The following is a 15582-nucleotide window of genomic DNA, read 5'->3' as shown; positions in this document are numbered from 1 at the left end:
CCTAAAATATAATCCTTTTAAATACTCCTCTTTATCTTTCATATACATATATCTTGTGTTATTATTTATATTTTTAATATAATTAACATAGAAATATAAAAATTGAAAAAGAAGAAAAAAAAAAGATAGGTGCTTTATTTCCTGTATGGAGAACAATTTATTTTATTTAAATAATCACACGATTTGTCATTTTGTACATATGTAAAAATATTTACTAGTAGAGGCCACGGAGAGGACCTAACGACTGTTAAACTCAGCCCACGATTGCAGAGATCACTACAGAATTGTACTTGCTTTTTCATATAATTTAGGAAGTCATCGCGCACTGACTCTATAAATTAATTCTCTAAATGCTTAATAATAAGATCAGTCGAGTTTAGATAATAAATTTTTTACTATGCAATAATAATAATTGTGTACAATACGAGGCATCTTTAACACACCAGTGTTTTTAAATTATAAAAAAGACAAAGGAGGAGACCAGTTTTGTCTTATAATCTTTTAAGCGTTCTTTTTTTATCTTTCAACATCTTTTTCTTTTCCGCTGTTAGTTTTTTATCACCTGCGTGCTTTTTTGGCAGGGGTCCTCCAACTTCTGAGGAAGCGCAGCTTTCCAGACCTGCTTTACTGCCTTTTCCGCCTCCCTACAAATATTCTTATGATTAATTTCTACGAATCTACAATTTAAAGATAAATTTATAATGATTATGGTGTAGTTAACGATTTCACAATTACACTTTACCTGCGCATGTATTTCTGTCATCATCTTTGCTCTTTCAGAATAATCATCATACCTTTCTAATAATAATTTACCAGCCTCTTCATTTAATGCAGATTCGGCATTTGGCACTATCAATAAACATTTTACTGTCTATAAAAACAAATTCATTCAAATAGATTACTATTATCATTTATGTAGAACTATAATTCTTGTAAACCATCATACTATAATATTATATTATATAATACTATAATGTAGAGAGATATTATTTTACCAATAATATATGTTGGATTCCGAGGTCTGATTTCCAATCCTTCTTCAACGTATTAACACATATTTCTCCATTTTTCGCGACATTAGGATGAAATATTTTTGTAAGGAAAAATGCTTTTGGTGGTCCTTGAGGGAAGTCTTTACCGAGAGCTAATTTTACTCGAAAATATCCTCCAGCATAGGGTGTACCAGCTAGAACATAGAAAGACCATTGATCGATATGTAAACCTATTTTTAATTTGCCTAAAGGTCAATTAGGAAATATACACAAATGTGAGATCAAAACAAGGTTATGGTCAGAAAAGAAAGTGTATTTTCTTTTCATTTATTTCGTTCTAAGATTTATAATAATTTGAATGATCGTTCATTCTAAATGATTATAAGAAAAAAAATAAAATGTTAAACTCACAAGGACCCTCGATGATAGCCTGAATGTCTGTGACATCATCCTCGTTCAAAATAACGCGTATGCCCTCGGGTGGTTGAGTCGTTAGCTCGGTCATTTCTTTTGCCACACGTCGTATTATTTGTGGCGAAAGATTTTCAACATTTGATATCTATTCGATGAGAAGAGAGAGAGAAAGAGAGAGAGAGAGAGAGAGAAAGAAAGAAAGAAAGAAAAATATGAATATACAAATATAAATAGAAAAAAAAAAGGAGCATTTTATATCTTTTTTCGCGGCATCAAGTGTCATTGTAAAGGATATATAGGGTAGATAGGATCCAGAAGGTAAACAAAAGCTCTGCCAGAGAGGATAGAATGATATTTCATGAAGGAAAATTAATTGTATACTCACTGAACTCACAGCGGCCATAATATCTTCCTGTTAATTATTTATTTATTATTTGTTCCTATGTTAATTGTCGATTAAACGCGTATTTCAATAGCGCGTATTTTATATAGAACGGAGAAATATCTTTAACGTCACAGCACCAGCAGCAGCGAGGGATCGCCTGCAACAAGCAACATTTTGAACTGCCAGCCAATCGCGTGCGAGAGTTTCCGCTTACCACGCACATCCACAATCTCGAAAGTAAAAGTCGATTCTCTCGGAATGCTTTCGTCTTTTTTCACCAAGTAAAAGAAGCTTCATTTCTAATCCACTAGAAATGAATAATTAATAATATAATCCATCCGATCGTTTTTCCCTAATATACAAATTATTATTAATAAACAAACGACAAGAAAACGTTTCAACTAATCGAAGGAATTTTCATCTTATCGAAGCCGGTATGTAATAGGACCTTTTTTCCACCCTTTTGATACGCTTCTCTTTTCCTAGTCTCGTTGATATGATCAGACAAATTTTCTTCTGTTAAATCTCTTTTAGATCTCTCGAAATACCGGCGGGTGCTTAGCGTTTCGTCGTCACCAACTCCTTCCCCTCCGGCAACGTATCTCCCTGCGTATATATTCATATACGCATATAATACATACTTTTTTCAACTTGAGAACTAAATTTAAATACTTATTTTTTCTCTCCCTCTCTCTTTTTCTCCCCTTCTGTGCTCTTGCATATTCTTATTTGGACACAATGCCAGACAACACAAGTTCTGAAAAGGTAATGCTTTCTTTCTTTCTTTCTCTCTTTCTCTCTCTCTCTCTCTCTCTCTCGATTTAAATACACTTCTTTATTATATTTTTTTATTATCTTCGTTTTAAAAGATAACTTGCATGAAAAGGATCTAGTTGAATGTTTGTTACGGTCTTTGTCCTTAAAAAATTAGAGAGATTTCTTCTCCTTGTTCCGTGTTAATCAGTTTATATTTTGTTTTTAGGAAAAGCATATGAAGCAGTTGAAGAGGAAAATGGAATGTTGGCGTGAAGTTGTTCTCCCATTAAACTCAATTTTGTTGTGGGAGAGACCGTGGTATCCCGCATTGATTCTTGGTCTTACCACAACTGTATTTTGGTGAGTTCAGAGTACACTCATTGCGTATACATGGATATATATCGTGTTATTTCTTTTCTTATATTAATAGAATAATTATCTTTTTATTGTTGTTTAATATTTATGATTTTAGTATGATTTGGATAGTGGAGCCAGCATTACTCACATTAATATCTCTTTCCTTGCTGGTCCTGGCTCTTGTCGATTACTTTGTTCCAACTATTATTTCTATTTTTTGTACGGCTGATAGTTGGACAGGACAAAAAGAAAAGAAATTAAATGAAATTTGTCATAATCTTTCTGAGGCAATACTTCAATTGCAAAGTTTATGGACATCCGTGGTTACTATGCGCAATAGCCGCCCTAACTTTGTAAGTTCTTATCGATAAATATGTATAAATAATGCGAGGATAAGTAGATGTAATATATATTCTTTATTACAGTACTATGGAACGATTATGATCTTTTTGGTGCTTTTTGCATGGCTTGGAAATACAATCAATAATCTTCTTTTATCTTATATAGCAGGTAAATATAAATATTAAAGAATAATATCTTTTATATTTGTATCAATTTAATATAATATATTTTTTATGCAGTTAACGCTATTCTACTTACACCGGGATTCAAATACAAGGGAAGAGCGCGATCCGCCGTGAAATATATTCACAATTATTTAACTCAAGAAAAATTGTCATAAAACATTGATCTCCGTGTATGTATTATTTATTTTTCATTCTCTTTACACGCCTCGTTTTGATGCAATTAAATTAGTGTTATTTATGATGTATAATGCTATATAATGCTACATTTCAATGATTCGTATACATTTAATAATGTATTACTTTTTAAAGGAGAAATCAAAACTTTCTGCTTTATAAAATATTATAATGGACCCTTTCCATTTATTCATGATAATTAATATTCAATGACTGAGATTAATGTAAGTGGAAAGTATTCATCTATATATGAATTTTATATTATTTTATTTTATTTCTTCTTCTTCTTTTTCTTCTTCTCCCCCGGTTTTAATACAATATTGTATTTCTATCTGTTTAAAAAACACTCTTTGTCTTATATAACGTATATAGATAAATATTTATATTATAATAATTATTATTATACTTTTTTTTAATGCTAGCTCGAAAGTTTCATATTAAATTAAGTCCAATTATTATTGTCAATGTTTTTTCATACTTAATTACCTAAAATAATTTGTTCTAGTATAATTATTTCTTTGCAATTAAATTTTATAATCATTCATAATCGTGCCCTTACTATAGATATTTGTTAATATCGACGTTAAAAGACTTAAAGTTTTATTAATTATACATATGTATATTTAACAAGAAACTTCGATATTTTATTTCAACGCCCAATATTAAACGAGGCATAATTTGTATGTAAAAATATTTTCTTTCTATTCAAGACTTAACTCTTTTCTGGATAATTGAATATATTCACGTTATCATCAAATATATTAAAATTTAACATAAAAATAAAAACAAAATACTCTCATCAATTTCTAAATAAATAATATACTTTTATTCTTTTAATATATCAATTATATAAATAGTGAAATTAGTTCTTTTAATAGTAAATTTCATTTACATATATTATTTTTTTAATCACTTATGTTTATATGTGTTTATACATACACGAACGTTCGCATAAACACATCTATATATAGTATGTATATACATCATTCGATGTTTACAAAGATGGCGCTGATCATGTAAAGTCAAAGTATTGCTTGCGTGTGCGTGTGTTTATAGGTTCACTGCGTAAGGTTTTTTATGTGTACATTGATCTTCGATAGAAATTTCATGTAAGCAAAATTTAAATGCGATAAAAAATTTTAATTAAACACGCCAATGACTTTGATTTCCTTCGCTGTATTTATGTCGATGTGTATAATAAGAAAAGTTTGGGGAATTCTTTGACATTAGATTATTGTTTAAACGTTCACAGAGATATTTTATTATTATAATTCTTTACCCATACATATTGTGTAGGTAATATTAAAAAGCAAAAATGGATATAATTATAAAATTAAATGAACAAACAGCAGGTAGAGATAAAATTATCAGGTAAGTTAAACGTTATTATTTATTTGTTTGTAATCAAATAGTGATGAGAAATGTGATACGAGTAAAGTAATAATTGAGATGTATATGTATGATAAATATTTATATATATATATGTATATTTATTATTTTATTAAACAGATGTAATAATTATATTTTACAGACTGCTGCAATATGGAAGTAGAGCTTATTGGTATTATGCGCAAAATATAAACAGTACAAGACAGTCTTCTGATGTTCTACGCAGCTTGGAATATACTTTTAGTTCTTTTAGAAAATGTAGTTGATTTGTACAAAATGTTTTTTAACATCTGTCCGTACATTTTTTTGACCTTTTGTTTTATTTTACAGTACTTCGTCTTGGAAGATGTTTGGATAGCTTTTATTTGGCTCTGTCAACAATGAGATATCCAGATTTAATAGTAAGAGTCACTTTGACTTTATCCAAAATTGCTAACGCTTTGTTCCTTTTAGCGGATCATATTATTTGGTTAGGTCGTGTAGGTATTTTCCGTGTTGACATAGAAAAGTGGAGTAAAGTTGCTAATAAATATTGGTTAATGAATATTATATTAAATTTAACGAGAGATGTCTATGAAATCGTTAAAATATATGAACAAGAAAAATTCCATTCGTGTAAGAAAATTTCAACGGTACTTAAATGTAAATCGGTTGATCAATACAACGCATTGTTATGTTTGAAAGATCGCAAAGACCTTGTTATGGATACACTTAAAAATGGATGCGATCTATTTATTCCATTGACAGCATTAGGCTACACTAAGTTAACGCCTGGAATTATAGGCATCTGTGGATTGGTCTCTTCCATGTTAGGAATTTATATATTAGTACATCCTTTGTATAAATTAAAACCATCGTAACCAATGCTTCAATATATACATTTAATGTAAGTTGTAAAATGCATCACAGTCATATTCTTTATGATTCTATTGAACAATTTTTATTAAATAATTTCGAAGATTATTTTAACAGTTAATTTAATTGATATATTATGATGTTATTATTAATCATATTATTTTATATTTAAATTATGTTATCCAAAATTACTTTCAGTACAAAATATTATTCATAGATCTCTGTTATTTAAGGAATAGGATATAATTAAAATAATACAAACAAAAAGGTAATCATTTAAAGATTTATTTACGAATAAAATATTTTTCTGTATATGTATATAACCTTACATTTATATATATTCTTGATTAGAAAAATATGAATATTTAAACAAAGTATAAAATTCTTTGAACAGCACTTTCACTGAGAATAAGATCTATTCCTTCTTGAAAAAGTAATTAACATTTAGTAGAATAAAACATTTTTGATTAGAAAAATATGAATATTTAAACAAAGTATAAAATTCTTTAAGCAATACTTTCATTGAGAATAGGATCTGTTCCTTCTTGAAGAAGTAATTCATATTTATTGGAGTAAAACATTAAGAACATACCCCATGTTCCACAAATGAAAGCCCATACTGCAGTAATAGCAGTACTTTGAGAAATTGGTAATAAAGCTACAATACAAATTAAATTGTTTAACAGAACATTTTATAATCAGTTAAATCTAATTATAAATAACTAGATGGGAATAATATCTGTAGGCAGGATTTTTAAAATGAACAATTTACTTACGGATTGACTGATAAAATGTAAGAAAGAGATACCAAATCCATGCAGTTATACCAGATACTGCACTAATAAATCCTACAACATTTAAGTGGCGTAATGTAACTCTCGTATGCCATCTGTCCAAACTTTCTCTGTCCTTTAGCCAATTCAAATGGAAACAAATACTGGCAAGTATGCCTAAGAATTATATGCAATTCTTTATATAGAATAATATATACTATTTGTAGGAATACGAATGGGAAAATACAAACACAAGTCTCTACCGTATTTTCTTAATCGCAGATATGATAAAGTCTCCCCCCCTTATTTTTTTTTTCTTCTTTTTATAATTATTATTACTATTATGGAATAACATTATGAATCAAGGAAATAAATGAAACTAACCTGATAAAATCGACCAAAATCCAACTTCGTGATTTCCATAGCCAACGCATAGTACAAAAAATGCAATTATACCCAAAATGATTCCCTTGGTACTCAGGATAAGATGTATCGAAACATTTCGTGTCATGTTTTGTTTTGTTTAGAGAAATGATTGTGTAATATACCGGGCCGATATAATGTAGCAGACGGTGCGAGTCCGATCAGTTGCATACTTTTTTTTTATTCAACAACACATACAAACGCATACAATCTATTTGCATCATGCACATGTATTATTAAATCCAACGACGCAAATTATCTATTTAATTTTAAATATTTGGTGTATTCAATGTATTCATGGGTGTACGTATAACAATTATTTGCATTTATATCCAAAAGTAGAATAAAGTATTAATTAATATTTTTTCATCGATATTATATTCAATTTAACGAAAAAAATGTTTACGAGATAGTTGATATTTTCAAACAAGAAAATAAGTTTTATTCGTTTAGTACAGTCTCTATGATATTTATTTAGTGTTAAATTATATGTATGTACTTACAATGAATTAATGGCTAGGGTTGATATCTTTTCTATAATAGAAATTTATATATATGTATATTTTGTTATTCGTTGTATAAATGAAAGTTATCATAATGAAGAAAATATAATTCGTAAAGTGCATCATCATAAGTATAATCATATTGTTATTTATTAAGCAATTTGGAAAATACATACTTACAATTAATTAAATCAAGTTAGTTTATTTTGTATATATAGGTTAGAGTTTAAAATATTTATTATGATATTATTTATTATTATATAAATTATAATTCATAATTATTCCCTAACTATATTTCAATTTACTATAAATAATAAATTATAAAGAATAATATTAAGATAGCAATGATTTATTGTTGTTTGCATTGAATGACAAAGTAATGTGAAATAATTTATGATTTCTTTGTGATTATTAATAATAATGTGTATTATTAATAATAATAATATTCTACTAGAATATGAAATATTTACAATTGTGATATTTGTGATTTCTTTTTGAATTTGATATTTTTGTGATATCTTTTTAATATTTGGTGTTAAACATTCTACACATCTCTGTCATTTTTCATATTTTCTTTATTTTCCATTAGTAATAATTTAAATTTCTTTTAGATCAGTTCTTTAATATAAGAATAAAAAAGTATTTTTATTGGCAAAAAACCACTGTTATTAGGAAAAAAATGTTTTGTTTGTTTAATAATTAGCTTGGAAAATTGACGTTTGAAAAGTCATGTGGGTCGGTGGGAATGTCACATATTATCTGCGTCAATGAATATTTTCTTACAAATTGTGAGCAGTAACCTCCACACGATGAAACCTGGTAATTGATATTGCTTGCGTTGTAGAATTTAATATATTTGTAACTTTTAACACAAGTACTATCAAGCCAATGGCTGTTATTTTTTAGCTTAAATATTTACTATTTGATAAAATTTGATAAATTTCATATGTCCCTTCTTATAATTAATTAATAAGAGATTGCTATTGAAGTCTACAATCTCCAAATCTATTTCTCGAAGACGGTAATGGATCCAAATATTGTTGGAGATTTCTCATATTGCATAGTCCCATTTTACTGATATTATCTTTGTATTCAGTTTTACCAGTAAACGGTTCGTTCCAAAGAGTAAAGATTTCTGGAACTGTATATATAATTTTTGTAAATAGTTCAAAAACAATTCGGATACATCTTAGAAATAAGTTTAGAACAAATTTATATATATATATGATGAATATATGCAATGTAATGTAATAAATGTAATGTTTGTTTTACCTGCCAATAGGTTGATAGTTTTAGCAGGTTCAATGGTTGGCCTTTCGATAGCTGAATATCTAAATCTAGTTGGATCTCTGTAAGCATTTCTTAGATCGGTTACTTCTGGTTTGATGGGAGCCCCGATAGGAGAATCAACAGCTGCCATAAGTGTTTTGTAATGAGCTATAGGTAATCCTGAAAAAAAGAATCTTTCATTTCATTTGAATTTTATTTCAGCGTTATTTGTATTCTTATTAAGTTTAATCTTAATTTAATTTATATGTTAAGCTCGTTATTATGTATTTCAACTATATTTATTTGTAATTTACCTCGTTTTTGATAATCAATTTCATAAAGACTTTTCATTGTTTCATTATCGCTTTCGCAGCTACTGTCCAACAAAGTCGTTGTAAGATTTGCCATTTCATGGTTAACAGCAATCAGTTCATCTTGAAGTTTTCGTTCTTTATTGGCCAATTGAATGTATCTTGAAAGATTTAGGAAAAAGAAATACCGAATTAGATGTATAAATTTAGATTTTTTTCACTTAAAACAGGAAACTAAACAAATTGTCATACCTGTTTTTGTCAGTTTTGAAACTATGAATGTCGCATTTGGAATCCTCTTCTTTGGATCTATGAAGATATAATCGAGTACCAGTATTTATAGGAGGTTGTGCTGGTTTAGCAAGAAGTGGTTTAGGATTAGGCCATGCGAAATCTTTCTGAGTAATTGTTGTAAAAGTATCCATGATCCTATTCGTTATCTTTCACGAGAAAAATTTAATTTAATCTTCATCAAGGAAAATTAGAGAAATATTCACACAGAGAATTTTGGATCTGAACATTTGTTAAATTTTACTATGACAATGATCTGTCAATAGTATATAATTTTTGGAATAGATCAGAGCGCATGATTGTGTGAAAAAACTATATTAGTTATAATGTAGAGTGGCTCTTAAAATAATTTGGACGATATTCGTTCGGTTTAATCGATTATTATCATTCTCTGCATTATTAATTTAATTAGCTTTTTATTTTTGATTAAAAATTTTTCGACATTATTATAAATGTGTGTGTGTGTGAAGTTGTCGGATTTGTAATTTTACGAAAGAGTAGGGAGGAAGTATAAGGATTTAATTTTGCATTTATTGATTCGTTAATTATTGAATATTATTAGAATTTTGTATAATGTTAGGAATAATATAGAATCAAATTTAGGAAGGATAACATTTATCCTATGTATGTGAGGTAAATTTTATTTGAATAGATTTATTGATTGATAAATGATCAATATCTCGTTAGACTTCATTTATTTCTATATAACAATTAATAGGGATATTATATAATATATATAAAATTTATCAATATAGAAATGATATAATAATAGTCAAGGTAAATGTGAGAAGATATTAAATAGAAGTTGTCGACGTGTCGCTGCATTTATGTAAAGCTCGAACATCTCCTGGATTACGATGATCGTGTTCCTTTCCGATTTCACGATCAGCAACATCAATAGAATTGAATCCATAGTTTCTGGAGTCCATTTCAACGCGTTTCTTCTTAGATTTAAATGAGTATTGTTCAGAATTGTTTGGTTCGAGCGGTGAGGAAAGATATTCTTGAGGATTGGAGGACGTTAACTTTAGAAGTACCTGATCCTGCGACTGATTGCAAGTCTTTTTTTGAACTCGACCTGTCGTCGTGGTGAAAATAGGTCTTGTCGTTTCTTGAATGCATCCGCAATCCAGACGGGTGATCGTCGTCATCGTGCCACACGGTTCCAGACTCTAAAATTAAACGCGGAATTTCTAAGGGAACTCTATTGGAGGGATAACTCTTTGAGCTACAAATTCAAATTAATATCATTATACATATTTCTCTCGGGGGGATGATATTTTTTATTTTTTATATCAAATCCAAATAATATATTTATGTTATTATTCAAGAGAAATAAAGGAAATGTACTTTTTGATCGTTGAATTAAACAAATAAAATAAATGATCAGTAATATATCAATATGATAATATATCAATAGATCTCAATAAATGATAGTTGATTTACTTTTAAATCATCCTTTAATCGATCACCTAAATATGGCTGAAGTAAATTTGATCTTTGTACCCTATTATTGTTATTGTTATTATAATAATTATATTTCAATGGCGACAATTCAGTTCTTGGATTTGGATTCAAATAATCGCCAATTAGTAGTTTCCTTATCTCCTGAGAATAATATTTTTCTGTTAGGTCTCTTTTCCTTTGTAATTCTTTAAGTCTTTGTAATTTTTGCATAGCTAGCATTGCTTGTGTAACATTAAGGTTTGGGTAATCGTAAATATAACGATAATTACGTCGAAGGAGTGCATCGTTTTTTTGCTTGATAGGTACATTCTTTATATCTGGGTTAATCAAGTAGTCATCGACCTATAAATTACGTCAAAGTTTCATTTAACATTTTTTACTTTTATCAGCAATTTTCATTTTTATTTGCTAGTTAGGTTTATTAGGCTGCGTGTTTCATTAAGTTATTATTCAATCAATTTATATATACATATATAAGAGAACTAACATTATTGTCTACTTCAATAAGAATTGTTTCTTCCGACGTTTTTTCTTCCGATCGTTTGAAATCATGTTCACTCGGGACTGTGTTAGATTGATAAATATTCGACGACGCTGTAGATCTTAATGCATGAGAGTGTAAATTTTGGTTCCAGCCAGTGTCCAAGGTAGACGATGCCCTAAGCGAACCTTTTTTTAAATTTTCCTTAATCTTCGTTGACCATCTCGAATAAATAAAAAAGGTATATATTTCTATAATTTATGAAAACCACATTAATTAATAAAAAGTTAGAAGAAAAATTAGATTTACTTGTTAGTCGCACTTGAACTTCGCAAATGATTAGTACTCATTTTAATCACTATGATTTATAACTTTTATTTAAATACATGTTAATATTTGTACAACAAATTTTCTATCATTAAATTCTTAAGTACGTAAAGTTCTAGTAGATAGGACAAACTTCAGAATCTTTTGTATGACTTGAACATAGCTTTTATTATTATTTTTTATCGAACAACAGAATAGTTTGTTATAATGTAATTGTTAATAATTTTTATTGTTCCTTTTCGTGATGATTTATAAATTTAATTAGTTATCAATCGTATCGGCACGAGCTTCTCTTCAGGATAATGCAATTTGTACTTCATTATGGCATGTCCTACTTTGCCGATATCGTCCTGGTACTCTGATTTCCATGGTGGTATTCTTACTTCTATCGCATCCACCTCATTCGATTTTTTACAAGAAATTCTATCTTTCCCGTTTCGATCCAAATTACTAGAATATTTTCGTAGAGGAGGTCGAGTGTGAGGACGGCAATCGCGTTTAATGGCGTTCAATCGCGTGGAATCGCAAATTTGTACATCATCGGTGATCGCAGCAGGTTCATTCCATCTTCTACCTGTGTTGAGAGATATAAATATGTATAGAAATATTTGTGCAAGAAAAAATTCGTCGTTATTGTTTTTTACCTCCGTTGTAATCCATCATGTACGTCGTCATCATTCTATCTTTTTCAACTTCCATAATTGTTTCTCGAGATGGCCCACCTTGTATAACTCCATATAAATAGGGATACTTTTCCTCCAACTAAATAAATCAAATTTGTCACACGTAAATTAGAGATATTTATTTAATAAATATTATTCTTTTTATCAACATAGCGTTAAGAAAAATGACGATACTAGTAAGGATAATTAATACTCAAATGATCAACCTTTTTCAAGTAAACATCTGGCTGCCCAAATCGCATCTCTTCCGTTTCAGGACTAGGACCAGTTTTAGCAGGGTATAGTTTAGGATCCAAAAGTGGTCCCATTGGACTAACTCGACTCCAATCGTATTTTTCACCATACATTTTTGCTACCTGAAGATCTTTTGGATCCATGCCACAAGTGCAAGGACCTACTCGAAAGATTTCATCTTTGTCTGTTGCAAGTTTTTGTTTTTTTGGATAGGGCCAGGTGTAATCTTTGCGATAGATTGAAACGTAACGATCCATTTTCTCGGATTTTTCTTCTTTTCTTTTCTTTTTATCTACCAGGAAGTTGATGACATCTCGTTTGAACTCTTGCTAAACGATCTTGGCAGCTTCAAGATCTTTTAACTCTTCTATCTTCGAGAGGAACGATGATGTTTCCTCGAGAACGTTAGTACATCGTTCGAAGACGTTGATGATTCTTCGTAAAGTCTCGAACCCATCTGTAAAGGTAACGTTGAGTTTCGAGGAAGAACCGGTCGATCGTGTTAACAAGAGATTATTTGGATAGCTCGGTTCATACATCTACTTCTCCTTTTCCTCTTTTTCCTTGCTACTCTTACGTGGAAACGTGCTGGATGAGTAACTCTCTTTTCTCATAGTCACCATGTCATTCGATTTGCTTCGCTGAACTTTTAGTAATCTTGGTATTTCATCTTCCGCGATATTGATAATAATGATAACTATGCCGATGATCGATTGTGTCTCTCGAAGATTTTACGGGTTTGGAAAGATGACATAAGTGTTTTTATGAGAGATTTTCATGTTACGAAAAATTTTAAGATGGGACGAAATTTGGATCGAAATGTAACCATTTTCGAGACTAGATTGCCGATTGTTTCGATTAGATTGATCACACATACACACACACATACATACACAATTCAAATTATTCATAGAAATCATTTCAAACTTAATCTCATCGATTGTTTTGTTTTATATTATAACATTTCTTTGTAGATTATTTGTAAATTACAGCAGGCAATGTTTTTCATTTGCAAGGAACGGTCATTGATCAGAAGGAGTCAGAAGGAGAGTTGAACAAATAAACTGGGCGAAGTGAATATTCGTTATACATAAGGAATCACGTACTATGTGAATATTTGTATATATATATAATATATCAATGCACATTTTCTTCGCGTGGTGCGTGAAGCTTATACATATACACGTTCTTCTTTTTGTAAGAGAACAAAGCTACGGAGTAGTAACAGGAGATGGCACCGTTAGCACAAAATTATTGCCCTTGGCATGGTGCCACCCTTAAGGCTGTTCACCATTTTTCGTTCCAAGCGATTTGTTGTACTTAATCGCATCAGGAAAAAAAGTCAAATGAACATTTCATTTAGAATTGTTTTTATTGTGGCCTATTGTTTTGTTAATATTCAAAAGATTAATACAACAATAAAGAATATTGTAAGTAGTCTTTTGCGTACGAAGAAATAAAATTTGGGAAGAAATCGTTAACTTGATATTACTCGTAATAGAATTGATATCATACGTGAAAAGAAATAATATACATTTATACCGTTTACTTCCAAGTAGGCAATGATTTCATGTTCGAGATCTACTCCTATCTTTCTCTATTTTTCATTTTGCTTTTTGGCTGGCACGACTCCGATCTGGAAGGAAGGAAAGCTCGGAAACGAAATGAAACGATGGTTGCTCTAAAGATATCGCTGCGTCCACATCGCCAGGAATAGAACCAGTGATGTCATCGTTCATCGTCGTCGTCGTCGTCGTCGTCGTCGGCTTCGTCGTCGTCTGCTTCGTCGTGATTTGAACTCTGACGAAATCGTAATTCGTCCAACGACCAATCATATCAAAGCAAAGCGATCTCGATCTCTTGAAAATGTTTTCGCGGGTATTTTAAAATGTACACGGTGGCACGTGACCACCTATAATGAAACTTTTTCATTTGAAACTTTTTCATTTCCTAGTTTCAAAAGATTTTCTATCTATCTTCTTCTTCTTCTTCTTTCTTTTTTTTTCTTTTTTTAATGGCACAAAGAAACAATATGCAAATGTCGCTTTAAAGATCAAAGAGTTAAAGAAAATTTACGAGGATCGACTTTTTCAAGATTTCTTCTTTATAATTTTCGTATCGTGGAAAATTTTCTTTGAAGATACGTACTGTCCGTTTCTGTCTGTTTGCCTCTCTCTCTCTCTTTCTCTCTCTCTATCTTTCTTTCTCTCTTTCTTATTCACTCGGGGTAAAAGCGTAGGCGGAAGAACGGCTTTAGCAAAATCGTTTCGTGGAAGTAAGACGGCTGTAGTAGACATCATCGTAGACGTAGAGTTAAAGGATTCTTTTTTCGTTTCTTTTTATTTCCGACGAAGAGAGAGACACCAAGGAGTTTTCTATCCGTCTACAGTTATCGAGCTCCTCGAAAGAACAGTTCTGGTCATTTGTATAGAACGGAGGAGTATTTTTTAAATTTTTTTTTTTGCTACGTTGACTTCTTCTATTTTCTTTATTTTTATTTAATTTTGTCCTTTCCGAAGGTCTTTTTTCGACTCGTATCGTTAGATATAAATCTTGTTGGATATTATTGGGTAAGAAATTGCTGACGAAGAATTAATAATAAATTTGCGAAAGAATAATAAAGCAAGAATGAAAAGATCACATTAAAAGTGATTTACAAGGCAAACACAACTACTACAATGCACACGTTTCGCGTTCTTTATTCTTTTCGAAAGCTCTTGTGGGGTTTCATATACCATATAATCTAAGTGCTGACTCAAATCGTGATGTAAAAAAGACAAAAAGGAAGAAGAAGAAGGAACCGGGCAAGCGGGATGTTTCACGACGACAGAAATGTCTGACAAAGGATTCATTGAGATTTCAAATTCGTTGTTAACGGAGAACAATCGTTATTGCTCTAATCCTGCGTTGATTCAAATTCTCTTTGTCCATTGGGCCATTTTTTCTTTTGCGAACATTTAGGAGGCTAATG

At 30.1% G+C, this 15582-nt stretch overlaps 6 protein-coding genes and 1 long non-coding RNA gene across 8 annotated transcripts; 3 read left to right on the top strand and 4 right to left on the bottom strand.

The window, feature by feature from the left end:
• Nucleotides 1-137: 137 nt before the first annotated feature.
• On the bottom strand, nt 138-2332 carry LOC122514025 (ubiquitin-conjugating enzyme E2 S). The gene is made up of 6 exons (XM_043630619.1): nt 2006-2332; nt 1792-1948; nt 1404-1551; nt 996-1186; nt 743-871; nt 138-644 (listed from the first exon to the last, which is right to left on the bottom strand). The coding sequence occupies exons 2-6, from the start codon at nt 1807-1809 to the stop codon at nt 492-494; spliced, it is 639 nt and encodes a 212-aa protein (XP_043486554.1). The 5' UTR covers nt 1810-1948; nt 2006-2332; the 3' UTR covers nt 138-491.
• A 143-nt stretch (nt 2333-2475) lies between these two features.
• Nucleotides 2476-3769, top strand: LOC122514027 (ADP-ribosylation factor-like protein 6-interacting protein 1). Its single transcript, XM_043630622.1, has 5 exons — nt 2476-2556; nt 2774-2907; nt 3020-3257; nt 3330-3414; nt 3486-3769. The coding sequence occupies exons 1-5, from the start codon at nt 2530-2532 to the stop codon at nt 3584-3586; spliced, it is 585 nt and encodes a 194-aa protein (XP_043486557.1). The 5' UTR covers nt 2476-2529; the 3' UTR covers nt 3587-3769.
• Nucleotides 3770-4421: 652 nt separating this feature from the next.
• On the top strand, nt 4422-5957 carry LOC122514021 (peroxisomal membrane protein 11B). The gene is made up of 3 exons (XM_043630614.1): nt 4422-4976; nt 5137-5252; nt 5325-5957. The coding sequence occupies exons 1-3, from the start codon at nt 4921-4923 to the stop codon at nt 5852-5854; spliced, it is 702 nt and encodes a 233-aa protein (XP_043486549.1). The 5' UTR covers nt 4422-4920; the 3' UTR covers nt 5855-5957.
• A 182-nt stretch (nt 5958-6139) lies between these two features.
• Nucleotides 6140-7610, bottom strand: LOC122514022 (heme transporter hrg1-A-like). Of its 2 annotated transcripts, XM_043630616.1 has the most exons (4): nt 7549-7610; nt 7007-7304; nt 6626-6799; nt 6140-6507 (listed from the first exon to the last, which is right to left on the bottom strand). In XM_043630616.1, the coding sequence occupies exons 2-4, from the start codon at nt 7131-7133 to the stop codon at nt 6356-6358; spliced, it is 453 nt and encodes a 150-aa protein (XP_043486551.1). In that variant the 5' UTR covers nt 7134-7304; nt 7549-7610; the 3' UTR covers nt 6140-6355. The 2 variants fall into 2 exon arrangements, with proteins under 2 accessions (XP_043486551.1, XP_043486550.1); XM_043630615.1 differs by lacking the exon at nt 7549-7610 and having other exon boundaries at nt 7007-7390.
• Nucleotides 7611-8181: 571 nt separating this feature from the next.
• On the top strand, nt 8182-9020 carry LOC122513751. Its single transcript, XR_006302842.1, has 2 exons — nt 8182-8367; nt 8831-9020. It is a non-coding gene; the product is annotated as an uncharacterized LOC122513751 (long non-coding RNA).
• On the bottom strand, nt 8433-9705 carry LOC122513750. Its single transcript, XM_043630221.1, has 4 exons — nt 9381-9705; nt 9132-9289; nt 8821-8997; nt 8433-8689 (listed from the first exon to the last, which is right to left on the bottom strand). The coding sequence occupies exons 1-4, from the start codon at nt 9551-9553 to the stop codon at nt 8529-8531; spliced, it is 669 nt and encodes a 222-aa protein (XP_043486156.1). The 5' UTR covers nt 9554-9705; the 3' UTR covers nt 8433-8528.
• A 2246-nt stretch (nt 9706-11951) lies between these two features.
• LOC122513921 lies at nt 11952-12980 on the bottom strand. The gene is made up of 3 exons (XM_043630455.1): nt 12584-12980; nt 12339-12456; nt 11952-12268 (listed from the first exon to the last, which is right to left on the bottom strand). The coding sequence occupies exons 1-3, from the start codon at nt 12866-12868 to the stop codon at nt 11952-11954; spliced, it is 720 nt and encodes a 239-aa protein (XP_043486390.1). The 5' UTR covers nt 12869-12980.
• Nucleotides 12981-15582: the final 2602 nt, after the last annotated feature.

The sequence above is a fragment of the Polistes fuscatus genome, unplaced genomic scaffold (genome assembly GCF_010416935.1).
Source record: "Polistes fuscatus isolate 324 unplaced genomic scaffold, CU_Pfus_HIC Scaffold13, whole genome shotgun sequence".
Taxonomy (NCBI): Eukaryota; Metazoa; Arthropoda; class Insecta; order Hymenoptera; family Vespidae; genus Polistes; species Polistes fuscatus.
Note: the sequence above shows the minus strand (reverse complement) of the source record. Positions and strands in the feature narration are given on the sequence as shown.

Excerpts from the sequence above, each read along its gene's own strand:
- LOC122513921 (XM_043630455.1), bottom strand. The coding sequence starts at position 12,868 with ATGGATCGTTACGTTTCAATCTATCGCAAAGATTACACCTGGCCCTAT. Across the intron at positions 12,457-12,583 it reads CAGATGTTTACTTGAAAAAG|TTGGAGGAAAAGTATCCCTA; the intron begins GTTGATCATTTG and ends TGATTTATTTAG. Across the intron at positions 12,269-12,338 it reads CATGATGGATTACAACGGAG|GTAGAAGATGGAATGAACCT; the intron begins GTAAAAAACAAT and ends CTCTCAACACAG.
- LOC122514021 (XM_043630614.1), top strand. The coding sequence starts at position 4,921 with ATGGATATAATTATAAAATTAAATGAACAAACAGCAGGTAGAGATAAA. Across the intron at positions 4,977-5,136 it reads GGTAGAGATAAAATTATCAG|ACTGCTGCAATATGGAAGTA; the intron begins GTAAGTTAAACG and ends TATATTTTACAG. Across the intron at positions 5,253-5,324 it reads TTTTAGTTCTTTTAGAAAAT|TACTTCGTCTTGGAAGATGT; the intron begins GTAGTTGATTTG and ends TTTATTTTACAG.
- LOC122514025 (XM_043630619.1), bottom strand. Across the intron at positions 1,187-1,403 it reads GGCTATCATCGAGGGTCCTT|CTGGTACACCCTATGCTGGA; the intron begins GTGAGTTTAACA and ends TCTATGTTCTAG. Across the intron at positions 645-742 it reads TGACAGAAATACATGCGCAG|GGAGGCGGAAAAGGCAGTAA; the intron begins GTAAAGTGTAAT and ends GAATATTTGTAG.
- LOC122513750 (XM_043630221.1), bottom strand. The coding sequence starts at position 9,553 with ATGGATACTTTTACAACAATTACTCAGAAAGATTTCGCATGGCCTAAT. Across the intron at positions 8,998-9,131 it reads AATTGATTATCAAAAACGAG|GATTACCTATAGCTCATTAC; the intron begins GTAAATTACAAA and ends TCTTTTTTTCAG. Across the intron at positions 8,690-8,820 it reads AACTATCAACCTATTGGCAG|TTCCAGAAATCTTTACTCTT; the intron begins GTAAAACAAACA and ends TTATATATACAG.
- LOC122514022 (XM_043630616.1), bottom strand. The coding sequence starts at position 7,133 with ATGACACGAAATGTTTCGATACATCTTATCCTGAGTACCAAGGGAATC. Across the intron at positions 6,800-7,006 it reads ATTTTGGTCGATTTTATCAG|GCATACTTGCCAGTATTTGT; the intron begins GTTAGTTTCATT and ends TATAATTCTTAG. Across the intron at positions 6,508-6,625 it reads TACATTTTATCAGTCAATCC|CTTTATTACCAATTTCTCAA; the intron begins GTAAGTAAATTG and ends TTTGTATTGTAG.
- LOC122514027 (XM_043630622.1), top strand. The coding sequence starts at position 2,530 with ATGCCAGACAACACAAGTTCTGAAAAG. Across the intron at positions 2,557-2,773 it reads ACAACACAAGTTCTGAAAAG|GAAAAGCATATGAAGCAGTT; the intron begins GTAATGCTTTCT and ends TTTTGTTTTTAG. Across the intron at positions 3,258-3,329 it reads GCAATAGCCGCCCTAACTTT|TACTATGGAACGATTATGAT; the intron begins GTAAGTTCTTAT and ends TCTTTATTACAG.